General features: G+C 34.6%; 1 protein-coding gene across 6 annotated transcripts; it reads left to right on the forward strand.

Annotated features, from left to right (window-relative positions):
• The first annotated feature begins 28 nt into the window (after window positions 1-28).
• On the forward strand, window positions 29-16,753 carry XPNPEP3 (X-prolyl aminopeptidase 3). Of its 6 annotated transcripts, none has more exons than XM_039335542.1 (11): window positions 259-274; window positions 3,541-3,657; window positions 5,197-5,336; window positions 6,408-6,806; window positions 9,029-9,231; window positions 9,744-9,806; window positions 11,516-11,629; window positions 12,606-12,691; window positions 13,243-13,426; window positions 15,368-15,488; window positions 16,100-16,753. In XM_039335542.1, exons 4-11 carry the CDS (start codon window positions 6,464-6,466, stop codon window positions 16,264-16,266), a joined length of 1,281 nt encoding a protein of 426 aa, XP_039191476.1. In that variant the 5' UTR covers window positions 259-274; window positions 3,541-3,657; window positions 5,197-5,336; window positions 6,408-6,463; the 3' UTR covers window positions 16,267-16,753. The 6 variants fall into 6 exon arrangements, with proteins under 6 accessions (XP_039191472.1, XP_039191476.1, XP_039191475.1 ...); XM_039335541.1 differs by having other exon boundaries at window positions 260-371; XM_039335543.1 differs by lacking the exon at window positions 259-274 and adding an exon at window positions 425-825.
• Window positions 16,754-17,415: the final 662 nt, after the last annotated feature.

Below are 17,415 nucleotides of genomic sequence, written 5' to 3' on the forward strand. Positions count from 1 at the left end.
GACGTCATTATGTGCCGACCCAGTGGAAGCAAGGTCCTTCAAACGTGCGAACTCAAATCGAGCTTAGTGTACTAGTTGGCCATGCTTCAGGGTTGGGAGTCACGAAAGAGTGTTAGAACGAAGTGGGGGAAGATCAGGACTTGGGGCGTTGCGATTTCTTCCGAGATCGTTCCGTAGTGTTGATTACTCTTTTTACAGGCAGGGAGCTCAGCTATGGTGTGGTTGCCAGCTCAGAGACTTATCCAACCTGTAAGGGTCAAATGCAACTTTTCAGGTCAGAGACTTAATTTGATTATACATAAAAGAACAATTCTAAGCAGTGCGAAAGATAGTTATTCTAGGTACCCCCTCCACTTTGCATATTTAAAAAGGTATTTTTACTGTCTCAGTTTCAACTATGATACTTGTAGCTGATTTCGTGTAGGATAAAAAAATATTCTGAAGACCACGGTAGTATTATGGAAATCTCTTATAAAAGAAACGTTTCTTCTGTTTAAAACAGAAGTTCAAGAAACTGGTCAATTTAGGTTTAGAAATTGCTAACAAAATATTACCAGAAACATAAGCTGAGGTTTTAAATCTCAGAGGAGGAAAAAAGATGGTTGCACATTTTCCACTGGAAATCAGTGGGATTGGTTCAGCTGAAATATACCTTCATGTTCCTTGTGAAATGTGTTATAAAATAAGATAAAACAATCCCTAAGTTTAGTATTTATTTTTCCAAGGTTTAATCCTGGAGTTGGATTTTTTTGTTTTTGGAATTGTAGATATAGCCTGAGCCTATGCATGCTTATAGTGGAGAAAAACTCAAGGCCTAATTAACATGTAAGCTAAAATGTTTAAATGCAGCTTAAGCTAATATAATTTATTCTTCAAAACATGTTTTTTTTTTAAAAAAAAGGCCTAACTTGGGGATATGTGTGAATTGGGCTACTGAGTTGAATCCAAAACATACTTCCAAGTAAATATGAATAGGATTGTAGTCTAAAACAAAATATTTTAACACACTTCACTTGTATGAATATTATTAGCCTTATACTGCAATCCTTACTTAGCTGTAGATCCTTTCCATTCTGTGGCATTTCTTTGGATTAACATCTAAAAATAAAACGCATAACTACAAATTATATTTATAGTTCATTCTGTGATTTTTTTTTAACTAAATGGATTTTTTTTACATTCAATCATGTCCGATTCTTGGAGACTGCCTAGATCAGGGCTTTTCAACCAATGGTACAGATACCACCTGTGGCACATTGGTACCTGGCAGGTGGTACGCGACCATCCTAGAAAAGTGGTAGTGGGGGAGGGGAATGAGTTGAACCTGTGGCAGCACTACACAAGCCTGTGCGAGAGATGGCTGGAGCTGCAGGGCTGTCAGGGCTCAGGGGAAGCTCCAGGATCAGCACCAGGCTCCAGCTGGAGTGTGGCGCTGATCCTGGTGCTTCTGCTGAGCCCAGAAGAAACACCAATCAGCTGGAACGTTGCAGCATCTCCAGGGTCTTGTGATTTACATTCAGATGCTTGGCAACTGATTCATATTTATGACGGTCACAGTGTCCCAGGGTCATGTGAAGTGACCAAAACCTGCTGCAACCACCCAGCAGACGGGGAATAAAAACCAAACACCCCCCACCCCACGCCCACTGCCAATCCTCAACAGAAATGCTCACAACAATGGAAAACTCGGAAAGGAGGAAGAGCGCGGCCAGGGGGGCAGGCAGGTGTCTTGCTCGGCTGTGGCTTGGGGGGCACTTTTTTCAATGCCACTTAACTTTGAACAGTCACTAAGTGAAATGTTGTAAATCGAGAACTACCTGTACTTTATCACTTTTTTCCTTTTTTTTTTTTTTTGGTCATCAAGTTTTTGACACCTTGCTAGGCGACTGGTGGTACTTCGATATTGCCATATCCTAAAAGTGGTACAATGGGTGAAAAGGTTGAAAAGCCCTGGCCTAGATAAGTCCCTACAGTTTTCTTGCAAGTTTTGGCAGAAATAGTTTGCAACCTCCTTAGCGCTGAAAGAAAATGATTGGTCCAAGATCACCCAGCTGGCTTTACGCCTAAGGGGTCCTAGAACTCAAGATCTCCTGCTTTCTAGCCAAATACCTTAACCGTTGTATCAAATTGAGTCTCAAATAGATGTTAATAAGCCTCTATTCTGATCAGACATATTAAATAATACTAATTTGCTTGTTTCCACTAAAACAAAGCTTGTAGCACCCTCTTTTTGGCTCCAGAGTAGAAAGATCCAAAATTGACCTACTTTGTTTTGGATTTTTTAAAAAAGTGAATAAATATAAAGGGCATAATAACCCTAATGTTTTAAAGATTTAAGATACTCTGCTTGTCAACTCTTAAAATTTTTAGACTCCGTATGAATAAATGTTGCACTTTGAAAATTGGATTGAATTTTTTTTTAGTATCAATTAGTAATCCTGTTGTGTACCAAAGAACAGAAACACTGCAACTCTTTTACCACTTATTTCAACAGTAATTATGAAAAATAAGATAAAGTTGCTATAAATAAAAAGCTATTAATATCACTGTTTTCGTATATAATGTCCCATTGTTATCCCTATTAAATGTCATTCAGTGGATCAGAAAGCATTAATTATTAGAAATATAATTTCAATATGTAATCTTTAAATTCTTTGGAATATCTTAGTGGTTTATCATAAATGTTTTAGCAATATTTAAACTGGAGATTGGGTGATTTATTGTATAAATGAAAATATAATCAATACCATATTTATAGCATTTGCAACCTTAGTAAAGGAAATAAATGCCAAGGTCAGAAATATTTTTATTTTTAAATTTAAGCTTTTAACAGACAGTTAGAAAGTTAAACATACAAAATAAGAACAACTATTGATAAATCATGAGTAAAAGAAATTATAGAAATACTTTATAATGATAACTTTCTTCCCTTCTCTTCAGTTTGTTTTCCCATCTGCTAATCTAAATATTAATACTTTGCATTGAACATTAAACATTGAAGGTTATTGTTAGTATCTAGGTAATTTTTTAATGTTATTTTTGCTTAGTTTAATAACTGCCTAGAAAGCATAGTGTATGCCAAATATATACATTTACCTTGCTGTGTGATTTGTAGTGTTCAGGAAAACCATTCCTGGAAAGGTTTTTAAAATTTTACTTGCAATTCTGAACTTTTTGCAAAACCATCCTATCTTGACCATCTTATTTATCAATGTTTGTAGTTGTTGCTGAATGTATTCCTCACTATCTATTCCTTCAGTGAAGGTTACTTATATCAGTAAAAATGCAAAGCATAAGACAAACAATTAGAATCAGCCAATGAAAAAACATTAAAATATTATTCTAGAACTTTCATTGCTTTTTTAAGTATTCATAATATTATTAGTGGGAAAGTACATATGAGTATTGTTGGGTACATCTTTACCTTTAAAGCAAAAAGAGATGAGTAGTGTTTAAGAATGGCAAACTTCATTTTGGCTCTATCACAGATTCAAAGGGGGAAACAATTCAGTTTGATGCTATTCAGCCGTTTCATTTTAGGTTGCAAGTTTTGTTTCTTTCGGAAATTATCCATTCAACCAGTTCAACAAAAGAAGATTCCAAATCGATATCTAGGTCAGCCTAGCCCTTTCACACATCCACATCTTCTTAAGCCAGGTAAGGATAACAGTAATGCAACTCTAAGCACATTTACTGTATGAGAAATAAGTGTTCAGAGACATTTAATCCTAGACAAGTTTGCATAACGCTATACTACTCACACAGTCCTTTAACATCTCACTTTTTAATAGTTTTCTTAAAGAACAACCTGGGGGGAAAAAGAATTTTATATCCTTCAAGGAATTCCTGTTTAGAATATTTTATGTTCGAGATAGAAAATACTTCCTAAAATTCTACTCATGTTCTCTTGGATATATGTATTTGTGAGACAAAAGAATCATATAAATCAGGGGTCCCCAACCCCCAGTCTGCAGCCCATGAAGCTCCATCTGCTCATGCGCGGGATCCAGGCAGTGCATGGAACCACATACCCCAGGTCTGTGGAAAAACTGTCCTCCATGGAAGCAGTCCCTGACACCCAAAAGGTTGGGGGCTGCTGATAGAAATCACCCAGTTGCAAGTAATGCTAGCAAAAATTTCTGTGTTTGCAATAGCTGGAAAAGTTACAGCAATTGTTTTTTCATTAGAAGAATTGCCTCCTGTCATAAGAATTACTCCCAAAGTTAGAAAACCTTCTTGAAAGGCCATTTTGTCTGTCATCAGAGTTACAGAAGATAGACATGAGACAAAAACAGATGTGTTGCTTAGGCATGGAAATATTGAGAAACTCTGGTCATTCTTTACTGGCCTGTGAATTTAATTTTTCTTCCATGAAGGTTTTGTTCATCAATATATTTTATTTTAGCTAAGCATTTTGAGTGGTATTTTCTATTTGAACAATCATTTATTATAATTTGACAGAATAGCAGATTAAAATCAGTTAGAAAGAACTGTAATTGCTCGATTCACATTTGTAAAAAAGACCCAGGACCAATTCCTATTAGAAAATTAGAATTTTGTTTTTGTTTCAGCCTGCATTTTTCTGAACTCAACCTTTTACTGTATGTATAGTGTATTTTATGACATTATTTGTCAATAGTTTTGTGTCTCTCCAAACATGTAGCTTGATTTTATGCATGTTTATTGGTAAGTTATTATTTTAGTCAAATTCATTATTTATTTTCTTTAATATGTTTATACAGAATGCTGTGTTTTTGGTTGATGTGCATTTTTAATTATTTTTTCAACTGTTAATTAGATTTATGCTTTTGTAAAAGCCTATGTGAGTACTGCTAAGTAGCTTTTCTCATTTCAACTGTTTAGAAAATTCTTCTTAGATTTAGTTGTACTTTGTCAGATGCAGGGAACCAAAATAATTCCATGGTTAGGCCAAAGTAGTTCATTGTAATTCCTCTAATCTTTTGCCAGAGTAACTCCATTTTCTTGGAAACTGGCAGATAAAGGCTTCATGTGTCTTGCCTTTGTTGCTTCCTATCACTGAGAGACTCCAAGCTAAACTGCCTCTTTACTCCTTCCTCTACTCTAGCCGGAGATTCTACCACATTTTTAATATTTGAAATGTGTGATTCTTTATGAATATTGACTGGGTAATTATAATGGTATATCAATGCCATTCACATTTTATTTGTATTACAGAAAATTTCAGTAGCTGGTATCTGAATAGATAATGTGCCCAGCATTTGTCTTTCTGCACAGTGGAAAATGCCTTATTTTCATCTTGGCTAGTGATGCTGCTACCCAGCAACTAGCTTAGGTCAGCAAATTGCTTATTGCAAGTAGGTTAACGTTTTTAAATTAAAGTATGTACTGTGATATGATTTATAGAAGAAAAAAGCTAAACAAAATTTTAATTTAAAAATATATCTCATATTTTTAAATTTTTGCTTTCTTTTGAAAATCATTGGATAACTTTAAAACATTTGTTATCAGATAACATTAAGTTGCTATTAAATATGGGAAACCCCCTAGTAATTAGTTGAACCACTGTCTCTTTCTAAAGAACATGAGAAGTCCTACAAAATCAAACCAAAGTCCATCATTTTGTTTCCCACAGTAGCAAGCAAAATGCTTTTAGGGAGATCCATATTTAAGGCATAAAGGCAATAACCTGTCCCTGCTATTTCCCTGCAGGGAAATTCTCACATTTTTCAACTGTTAGCTCTGTTCATTTTAATGGATTGGCTTTAACGGCTTTAATAAATGCAAATCTGGTTATAGATTATGCAAAGAAATGTTCCATTTGCAATCATTTTTTTGGCATTTGATCCAGTTTTGTTAAAATATTTTTGTTTTCTGCACATTGTATTCATTATAGATAAAATTAGATTGAATGATTAATTCTGAAGTTCTGAGAAAATTCTATATTCTAATCTAATTCTTCGATACACAGCTGATTAAAGAACCTTTTTTAAATTCAGTGTTTGAGCTCTGCATTTCATGAAGAAGTTATTGCTAGGTAATGAAATATCTATACTGATATCAAAATACAGTATAGCTCTGCTGTCTTCCATTCAATGTGCAAATCGTATAAAAAGCTATTCAAGTTTACTTTTCTTTTTTTTCCTCTCTCCCAGTAATCATTTTTAGTCATAATCCTTATGTTAGTATTAAATGTAGCTTTTAGAATGCCTTGTGAACTCAAGTTTATACAAACAATTTTTGTTATTAATAATAGAGAAAAAAATAGTTTGGAGTTGAACTAGGAATGTGGAGACATAAGTGCAAAGAAAATGAATAGAAAGGAGATGAATTGGAAAATGTGAGACTAGTTTCAAAAATTGTAAGGGTTCACCAACATGAAAAATTGTTTCTGAAATAGAAAATGTGTTTTTGAATTCTGTTCACAGGAGAGGTAACACCAGGATTATCACAAGTGGAATATGCTCTCCGTAGACACAAGTTGATGGCTCAGATACAACAAGAGATGCAAGGGACAGATCACACAGTAATTCTGCTTTCAAATCCGACCTACTACATGAGCAATGATATTCCATACACCTTTCACCAGGACACTAATTTCCTATATCTATGTGGCTTCCAAGAACCTGATAGTATCTTAGTGTTGCAAAGTGTGCCTGGTAGACCTTTGCCGTATCACAAAGCTTTACTATTTGTTCCAAAAAGAGATCCAAGCCGAGAGTTGTGGGATGGGCCACGATCTGGCACTGATGGAGCAGTGGCCCTCACTGGTGTAGATGAAGCATATACCATGGAAGAGTTTAGACATCTGGTATCTAAATTAAAAGGTATGAAAACAAAATAGATTTTGCATTGTATAAAATAGGATATTGAATCATTTAAGCAATTTACTGTCAAGTGAAGGGCATAATAGATATAAGACAGAAAGCTGGATTCATGCACTGCGTTATAACTAATCCTCAACTTACGATCGAAATTGGGCCTGCAATTACAGTCATAAGATATGGCAGTTATTAAGCAGGTCATCATTTGCCTGTGCCCAATTTTGCAGCCTTTTTTGCAGCAGTCATTAAGTGAATGCTGCAGTTGTTAAGCAAAACTATTGTTTGTTTTTTGCTGAAACCAGAAGTAAATGCTGAGTTCTGGCAAAAGTGTAAATTATCACATGACCGCAGGACACTGTAAAGACAGTAAATGTGGGTCAGTTGCTGAATGCCCCAAATGCAGTCATGTGATTGGGATGGTGGTGTCAAAACTTCAAGTCCAAGTACATTTTTTGGAGTTAGTCACAACTTTAAACAGTTAACCAGTCGTACATTGAGCGCCATCTGTAAGTCTTAGAATGGTTTGGATTTGCCTTAGTGTTTGAACCCAACGATTGTGGTTCATAAAAGATCGTTCATGGTAGGCATGTTACATGAATTGCACATCAATTATTCAGTAACCTATAACTAAGGAAATCATAACTTCATGTGAGAAGTTTAAGCTTACATCCCTAGCTCCCTACTTATCTTCATAGAAAAAAAACCCTGAAAAATCATAATTTCAATAAAGAGGAGGGCAAGTTTGTTTTTGGATTTTAATGCAAATGTTAATATGCAAAGTTCATATTTTCTGAAACTATATGCAACCTGAAGAACAGAATTAAGTGCCCAACTAAATACATTTCAGAAATAGGTATGAATTTTTATTTAACATTATTTCTAAATTGCCCCAATTCCAAATGGCCTTCTGTTTCATGGGTATATTTAAGGGCAAAATTTGTAAAAATTAAGTATATACAGTATAAAGACAGACTCTGGAGAGTCTTACTTTGCCCAGTCTGTGGCCACATGATAGCTGTTATGCAATAATGAAAGTTTTCCAAGTTTGTTGGGCTTATATATCTTTGTTACTTGTGAATTACACAGAAGAAATGATTACTACAGAACTGTAATTAATTTTACTGGTATTTTGTTCCAAATTTTGTTCCAATATTTAAGTTCTACTTTAACAATTCCTTTCTTTAAGAATTTACTGTTACGGTACAGTCATGTGTACATGCAACACATTGAAGGAAGTAGGCAACAGGGCTTAGAAACAGTTGTTTGGAACTTATAGTAGCCTCTCCCGATTAGTGCACAAAAGAAAATAGCTGTCCATACACAAGGCAGCAAAAGTAATTGAGAATAGCTTCCTAATTAGCTACTCAATTTGGAAACTATTGCTTTAATAGTGCAAAAAGTATATGCTTCCAACTTTTTTAAAGAATTTGCACAGTCGTGCTAGGTACTTTGTTTAGGCTGCATTCTTAACACATTTAGGGTGTAAAAACATTACTTCTGTGTCCCCATGAATGGGAATGTATTCTGAAAAGAAGAAGCTTTGTTAAAATTATAATATAGAGATTCATAATTTATAGCTCCATAGTCACATGTGATCTCCCATAGCCATGGAAGTGGCTCCGGAGTCGTATTAAAAGATATTATTGCTAACCTGAAATCTTTAATAACAATGGAAGTGGGCAATATTAAATACTATATGAATAACTAATAAGTTTTATTAAGTCCATTGAAAATAACTAATAATTTAATTTACTCAATTTACATTAACTCTAGTTTAAATTACTTTTTATATATTTAATCCTCCATTTTTGCAGGGCAATTCTTGGCACTCTGTTCAAAGACCAAGTGCAGCTCTTGATCCAAAAGAATTGTATATTTCTATTCAAATGTACTTGAAATCTACTTTTTTATATAGAGGATGATGCATGGGGAAAACACATGCCCTCTTTACTCAGTTAATTTAGATACATATCTTTGTTTCTAAGGAACTGTCTATATTACAAAAAGTAGCTTCACCATTTTTTCTTATTACTGATTCTTTCAGGAAGATTTAAAAATACTATAAAATCAAAGTAACATCTCTTATTAAGAATACCAGTGTTGACCCTTAATTTGAACTGTTACCCATATTTGGCTGCAGTTTGATAATACCAAAAATATGCAAGCATCTCTCCAAAGAACTGTAGTTAATTAAACTTAAAGAGTAATTATATTCTGTTTCACAGATGATTCTAGCACAGTTTGGTATGATTTTGCTAAACCTGTGCATCCACAGCTCCATTCTGATTATCTGCTGCATCTGGCTGAGGTCAAAACTAAATGCAACAACCATGTACGAGCTGTCCGGCATCTAGTGCAAAACTTACGGCTGATCAAATCTGCCACAGAGATTGAGAGGATGAAATTTGCTGGCAAAATCACTTCACAGGTATTGATCAAAACATTTATATTGCACAAAGTGTTAAGAGAAAAAAAGGCATAATATTGGAATTCATGCCAAAAGGAAAATGACATATAGGCATAGCTAGCATCTTTCTGCTGGGATGTTTCCGGAATTAATGCTGATGATTTAGTCAGGAAAAATATGGGATCCTTGTGTTTATGGAAAGCCTTCTGACAACAACTACCACTGTAGTTCCCTATGTTTCACATAATAAGATTATCATCATATGAGTTAGTATGACAAATACCAGTGAAGAAGAAATCAAACATACCTGATCACTTTCTATAATAGATCATAATCAAAAGTATACATTTACAACTATGATCCAGTTTCTCATTTAATCCCAATATGGTATATTCACCTCCTCAACCAGCTCTTCCTCACTCCTAGAATCAGATCTAGGAGAGCTTATCCTCTTGCCTCTTCTTTTGGAAAATATAGCCATATTTTGGAAACTAACATATTTATTAATAGTTTTTATTACTGCATTTCAACAGGCATTCATAGAGACTATGCTTACAAGTAAAGCTCCGGTGGACGAAGCATTTCTATATGCTAAGGTATGTGCTTTTTTGCATTGTGGAAAATAGTCCCTTGCTGTAACCTGACAGCCAGTTTCTAGGTTGTATTCACATGTAATGCATATGCTCACATAACATGTGATAGGTTTCTGTTAATCCTTACGTCGACCCTTAATTTAGAACTAGCAGGATGGAGAACATCAGAAGGAGAACATCAAGAGAGACACCAGGATTTTAATAAAGCGTAAAAAAGATTTATTAAGAAATTGCCTCAATACTTATAGATAGTAAATCCCGTTGAACTTTATAAGATATGCTTTTGAATAGATGTGTGTAGGGGACTACTGGTAGCTTTTCATCTGAACAATGAGAGGGTTTTGCTCTTTAGCACTAATTAAATTTCACTTCCTGAACATTATCTTTCCTTAAGAATACCCATTATGGAAATGAAATTTCAAGGAAAATAGTGCAAATGCAAAGTATAATTTTAATGTATTAGTGCATTTTAATTTAGAAGTATTTTTCCCTATAAACATTCTCCTACACATGTATTAGTATCCCAAAAAAATATGTTTTGGTTCTAATTAACAGTTGAGAGTGCCAGCAGCCACCCCCTCAAACGTAATGAAAATGTGAGAATAAGTACAGACTAAAATCTCTTTCTCTTCAAAGAAACAAAATTGAGTAGGAAATACAGCCTATCACAAAAAAAATTATTTAACGGGGTTAGTACCTCCTAATGTTTCGTATTACTTTCATTTAGTGAAAAAAATCCTTAGCTGGTTTGCTGTTCCTAAGAAATCAGTTCTTGTCTGTGGACATGCACCCAAATCAGGATAAATATAGGTACAGGGAGAAAAATTGGACATAGATAGAAGCACACAAGAAAAGTTACCTTTGATTTTGTTTTTTCAAAACAATCACCAAGTTCTTAGTAATTTTTTTCCTGAAAAAAAATTAAACAGACATATTATACTTTTGCTTCCCATAGCACACTAGGTTTCTTTAGTTCACATACTGCAGAAGGGAAGAGAAATGTATGGCTTTTCAGATGGTACTGAACAACATAATTCCTCTCCATTGATTGCAATAGCTGAGGCTGTTAGGTATTTTACTTAAGCAGTAGCACGCTCTGTGGGTTGATATACTATATTTCCTTCAAAGAGCTAAGAATACCTTTTATATGGTTGCTCTTTTTTTTCCCTGACAGCAAACTATGATATAAATCCATTAAAGATAATCCTTACTTAACAACAGTAATTGAGATCATAATTTCCATTGCTAAGGGACACAATTGTAAAGCGTGGTGACACCTGCTTATCAATGGAAATTGTGGCATTTTCAGTTGTTGATAAGTGAACCATTGCACGTCATTAAGCACGCATGTCTTGAGGTCCCCTTTTGTGAACCCCTGCCAGCTTTCCCATTGATTCTGTAGGAAGTTGGCAAAGGTTGCAGATGGTGATTATGTCACTGAGGTGATACTGCAATTGTAAGTCCAGCCATAAGTCCAGTATTCATTCAGCACTGTTGTAAGTCTGAACAATCATGAATGAGTGGTTGTTAAGCAAGAACCACCTGATTTGAGAAAGCTGAATCAAGTCTTCCTATTCAAACATACATAAAGTATCCCATATACTTTGCTAGTTTGCTAGCCCAAGTATTGTCATTGGCAGAGGCTTTGTGAGAAAGGGCTTGGATAAAAGCTACACATTTATTTCAACAATTAATGGATTATTTATTTCCAGTTTGAATTTGAGTGCCGGGCTCGTGGTGCTGACATTTTAGCTTACCCCCCTGTGGTTGCTGGTGGCAACAGGTCCAATACCTTGCATTATGTGAAAAACAATCAACTTATCAAGGTAACTGAATGAACTCTGCAACATAATAGTGTTATTATCTACTGAACCCCTCCAAAAGAAATAAATCAAGATGGACTGCGGTAATATATTAACTAAGCCATGTAAGAAGATTGGAATAGAACTACAGTTTTAAAAGGATACAGTCCTGTTTCTGAGTACCTTCTTAAGCTAAGCAGACTGTAACCAGTTCTACTGCATTCTAGTATAGTTTTGACTGTCCTGTAGTTCTAGGGAAAAAAATCTGCTTCCTCATTCTATGGAGTAGAACAAAGACATTTAGGAATAATCTTAATCTTAATAATTATAATTAATAATGTTATAGCTGTACTGCATATGAATCTTTTAATGAGGAAATATAGGGATTTATATGAGGAATATAAAAGCAGTCTAACTCTGAATAGATGTTGCAGCATGACCCCCAATAATATTTGCCACTATTCATACGATTTGGTTGATTTAGGTAATTGTTTCATGAGAAAAATGAAACAAGGAGACATTTTGTTTGCCCCCTTCTTCTCCACCAATGTGCTTGATGAATATGACCTCTGTTGGTCAATAAAAGTGGGTGTGATTAAAAGATGGCACCTAAATGAAAGTAAATGGAATTAACATAGCAACAGCTGTTAAGTTAGATCAGACTTTCCCATCTTGGCACTTTTCTTTGTGCTGGACTTCAGTTCCCATAATCCAACTGTCAGTTACAGGATTACAGAAGTCAATAATAATAATTATAATAATAATAAATAAGATGATGTTAAGTGTTAAAATAAGCTGAACATCAAAGCTTGCAGAGAAGGACTGTACTATAACTATAAAAAGCTACACTCTGCTGAACCATTTGATGAAAAAGCATACATAATTTATCTCACGTTCCAGGTTTGTTTGTTTGTTTGTTTGTTTGTTTAAAAAATCATTTTACAATACTATTTAAATGAAATTCTTAAGTACCAAGTCATTGCTTTTTCTTGTGCTCTAGGATGGAGAAATGGTTTTATTGGATGGAGGATGTGAATACTCTTGTTATGTGAGTGACATTACCCGCACTTGGCCCATCAATGGCAGGTAGGTCCTGTTCCCAGCAAAGGAACATCAAGTTGTTTGCAGTTCCAGGTTTTCCAGAAAATGTTCCATTGTTGTCCTTTCTTCATTTCATTATACTTCAGAAATCGTCCTTGCCTATACCATAGTTGCAATTTTTAGTGCAATGTACTGCAGTCATCCTCCTTTCCCTGCTCTAGCATTGACATATGCTTTAGTTTTTGGTGATGCAAAACCAGATATTCAGAAAAGTTTGCATGTCATTATTTCATTTCAAAATGCTAATGCGGAAATTTTATTTATCAAATTCACCTTGGAAAATATAAGGTACAATTTCCAGTTATGGGAAAGTAGTTCTGGCTTCCTTAATGAACTGTTTATCATCGTACAGAAATGTTTGAAGCAAGAGGTGTTCAGGTGGGCAATCTTCCACCAACATTTTGGAGTAGAACAAATCCAAAGGACTGTACTATCCTATCTTAATTATTTTGTACATGCATCTTAGCATTTAATTTTTGCTTTTCTTTCTGATTAAATCTCACTTGAGCTGATTTGTGTTTTTCTCTTATTGTCAGGTTTACTAGTCCCCAGGCAGAGCTGTACCAGGCTATATTGGAGGTCCAGAAGTCATGCCTAAGACTTTGTTCTTCAGGTGTGAGCCTAGAAAACATCTACAATTTAATGCTAACTCTCATTGGACAGAAGCTGAAAGAGTTGGGAATCCTAAAGGATAGCACTAGCGAGGGTCAGGTCTTCAAGGTACTTGGTTTCTTTGCATATCTGTTTAACCTGTTATTTTTCCTGGCTAAAAAAAAAACAGTGAACAGTTAAAAAAAAAGTGAACAATCCTTTAAATCATCCCATTTTCATTTTGAAGTTGTAGCTTTCTGCAGATGCAAGTCTAAAAGAAATACAGGTAGTCATTGATTTACAACCTTTCCTTAATACCATTCAGAGTTATGATGGACCTCCCCAGAATTACTTATTTTTGGTGTTAGAACAACCTCCCATAGTCACATGATCACATTTTAAGCTCTTGCAATTGGCTCTCCTTTACTTCCAGTTTTTAGCAAAAAAAAAAAAATCCATTGTGGGAAATGAATTTGCTTAATAACTACAGCATTCACTTAACAACTGTTTTAAAAGCAATTGTGACTTCAAATCTGGTCACATTATGTCACAATTTATGACTGTAATTCCAGGCTCAATTCCTGTCATGAATCGAGAAGTACCTGTACTATTTGGAGACAAGTCAGAGGTTCTCAGCTGTATAGTATCTCTTTCATCCAGCAGATGGCAGACTATTTAATTATGTACAGTATATGCACCAATTGTTTTAATTCCCAACAGGTATTAATTCAAGAGGTAGAGATCAGCGTGGGACTCTTCTAGCTTGTCAGTAAGGTTATTAAATGTGATTGCTAAATTGGGGAGAAAAATGCCTCATTTTAAGATTTTGGTAATAGTTACGGAAGATATTTTCACATAATTTTTTTGTCATGTACATGGGAAAGTGCCTATTCTAGAAATCTGTTAAAGACTTGCTTTGATTCAACTTACCTTCCTTCATCTTTCATAGGCAGATACAAGCACTGATAATATTTCACTACAAGCTTTTTCTACCCATCAATCCCAGGAATGTCGGGACAAATAAAAAATGCATCACTATAGCAGCATTTTGAAATTTGGCACAAATTGTGGGAGCCAACACAATAAATCTTAAATATGTATTTAGCCCAGCAATCCAATATTTGTCTGCTCAGTATCTCTAATGGGGCAAGGAAAAACGTGTGGATCTCTAAAGAGCTGCAACCTGTTGGCATAAACAATATTAGATGGACAGAGAATTTGGTTTTGCGTAGTGCAGTTTCCAATAAAATTAGCTTAAATCAATGGATATTTTGAAGTAGTATCAGTTTCTGTTTCAACTGGCAAATGTAGGAAAATATTTCATATTAAATAAAACTGTTACGAGATCTGCTACCCTTCCAAATTATGTATTGAGAACATTTTAAAATGGAAAGAGGACCTGGACTTTTTCTTTGTCACACTCTTTAAAGAACATTTCTCTGTAATGGCTTCCATGATATAATATGTATAGTTCAACAACATAGACAAACTGCTTAGCAGAGTGAGGCATACTGCTGCTTCTTGAGATCCTTACCTATTCTGATTTGTGAAATTCATAGGAATTGAAAACTTTCAGAACCCCAGTAAGAACAACCTGCTTGAAAAATGGTAATGTTCATGCTGGTCTGCTGGAAAAAATGATGAGATTTTGTACAAGAAACCAAGCTTATTCAAATGGTTTTGAATAAATATTGCATAAAATGTAGGCAAGGTACTGAAAGGTACCTATTAATTTTTACCCACAGAAGAAGCTGCCAGCTAAAAGATCAAAGGTACCTTGGAACTCAAAACAGACACTATTTGTCTTTAATATTAAACTGATTGTCATTTATATATTTTGCTTAAAGACCAGAGTGTATTGCCTTTACAACAAACAGATTTGATAGAAACAAGGCAGAAGATGGTGCCTACACAAAACATATTAGTTGTATTTATAAGCATGAACAACCAATTAATATTATATTTCCTTTTCTCTATATGTTTCTAGCACATTTAGTGCTGAAGACATACCCATCCAACATTTCTCTAAATTTTGCTTGTTTTAGGAATGTATTATTTTTTGTCTCATAGGCTGTTCGGAAATACTGTCCACATCATGTAGGGCATTATCTGGGAATGGATGTTCATGATACACCTGATGTATCCCGATCAACTCTCCTCCAGCCAAGCATGGTGATCACCATTGAGCCAGGTAAAATAATGCACCACTGAAAGCAATATAAAAAGAGGTATGTCTATGTGTGGTATCTTGAAAAGAAGAATTCCCAGTTATTTATTCAATGATTGCTACAATAATTTCTCAAAAGTATTCTCAAAAATTTATTTTCAAAAAATTCTTAGAAATTTCAGTGCAATTGTTTTTCTATTTAGTTTTTAAATAGCTTCAGATTCTTAATATATCATCTCTCCATTTCTATTATTCACCCCCATAAATGTGAGAAGGCAGTCAGAGGCATTGAGAACTATCCAGAAAACACTGCCATTTGCTTTATAGATTTAATTACGGAGAAAAAACCTTCATGATCTTTAGTCTGTAGGAAAATAATTTTAAAAGAGTGCTTAATTGGACTTATATCAGGATAGAGTAGCTTGCAAAAACTACTCTTATAAGTTTGGTCCAGTATTTCTGTTGGTACAAAATGAAGTTGCGTGTATTGCATTACATGAATTGGATCAAGATGGAGGTACACTTGCTTACCTATGGAGATAAAACCTGTGCTATGCCTTCTAAACCCGGAAAGAATATACTGTATAATTTGCAAACTGGATCTGCTAGATTTTGATCAATGCTTTTATTTCCAGGCATTTACATACCTGAAGATGATACAAGTGCCCCTGAACGATTCCGTGGCATAGGAATACGCATTGAAGATGATGTGGTGGTGACAGAGAATGTGCCATTAATCTTGTCTGCAGATTGCCCAAAGGAGATCTATGATATTGAACAGGTTTGCAGCTGTAGCCTTTGATTGTTCTTCGCTGCCTTTTATACCTTGTTCGGGTTTAGATTGGAAAATACACACTCATATATAACACATTTTTCATAACTCATTTATAGGATTGCTTAACTAAGACAGAATCACTACTAGAAAAATATTGCTTGCAAGAAACTGTGTGTACATATTTTGCAGGACACAATTACACTATTTAAATGGGAAAATGTACATTACTGTTCAACTTTTTTTAAAGTTATGCTAATACTAAAACAAAGCTGATGAAACAGAATTATGAATCCCAGCATTTGGTCTATTTCTTTCTGTGCTTATACTGTGATAATGTTATTTACAGAAATGTTCTGAATACCAGCTGTACTGACATTTCTCAGACAGTGTATATGTGTGTTCATAATGATTAAATTTCAGTTTTAGTCTTGTAATTGTAAGAGCTGGAAAGGAAAAGAAGTATTTTTCTGTATACAATAATTTCCAGTGTACAAAAGAAAAGCAAAAAAAAAAACCCCTCTCAAATTTGAAATTAGAGAGTTTTTCCCTCTTTCAGAAAACACAAGAAGGACTGTAGTGTTGGGAAATCCATTAATGTGAAAATAGGGTCATTAAATATAAAGGACAGCTAAAGACAAATCCCTGTGCAGAATTAGATGTCACAAAGCTAGTGATCACAATTTGTTTAAGCACACATAGTCCTGTATATATTGATGACTCGACTTTAGTGATTAAAAATGTTAGTTTTAAGTTAAAATAATAATATGAGCTCATTTGATAAACTCACAGTGAATCAGACTAGATTCAAGATGTTTATCAATTGAATTGTGATTACTGTATTTTTCTTCTTTATGTATTTGACCGCTAATAGGTGATGTGAACATAGAGGCTCTTATGAAAAATACTGCATTTATATTAAATTGCCCTTTTCCTTGACTAAATACAGGTAGTCCTTGACTTACAACTGTTCATTTAGTGAGCATTCGAAGCTACAACAGCATTGAAAAAAGTGACTTATGATTGTTTTTCACACTTTCAACCACTGCAGCATCCTCATGTCACATGATCACAATTCAGCCACTTGGCAATTGACTAATATGATTGTTGCGGTGTCCTGGGTCATGTGATCCCTTTTGTAACCTTATATGACAAGCCAAGTCAATGTAGAAGTCACAT

This window comes from Crotalus tigris, unplaced genomic scaffold (genome assembly GCF_016545835.1).
Source record: "Crotalus tigris isolate CLP2741 ecotype Arizona unplaced genomic scaffold, ASM1654583v1 scf7180000017644.4837335, whole genome shotgun sequence".
Classification (NCBI taxonomy): domain Eukaryota; kingdom Metazoa; phylum Chordata; class Lepidosauria; order Squamata; family Viperidae; genus Crotalus; species Crotalus tigris.

Bases quoted from the DNA above. Each gene is read 5' to 3' on its own strand.
- XPNPEP3 (XM_039335538.1), top strand. From the start codon at position 214: ATGGTGTGGTTGCCAGCTCAGAGACTTATCCAACCTGTAAGGGTCAAA. The intron at 9,232-9,743 runs GTATTGATCAAA...GCATTTCAACAG, and splicing joins CTGGCAAAATCACTTCACAG to GCATTCATAGAGACTATGCT. The intron at 15,489-16,099 runs GTAAAATAATGC...TTTTATTTCCAG, and splicing joins GGTGATCACCATTGAGCCAG to GCATTTACATACCTGAAGAT.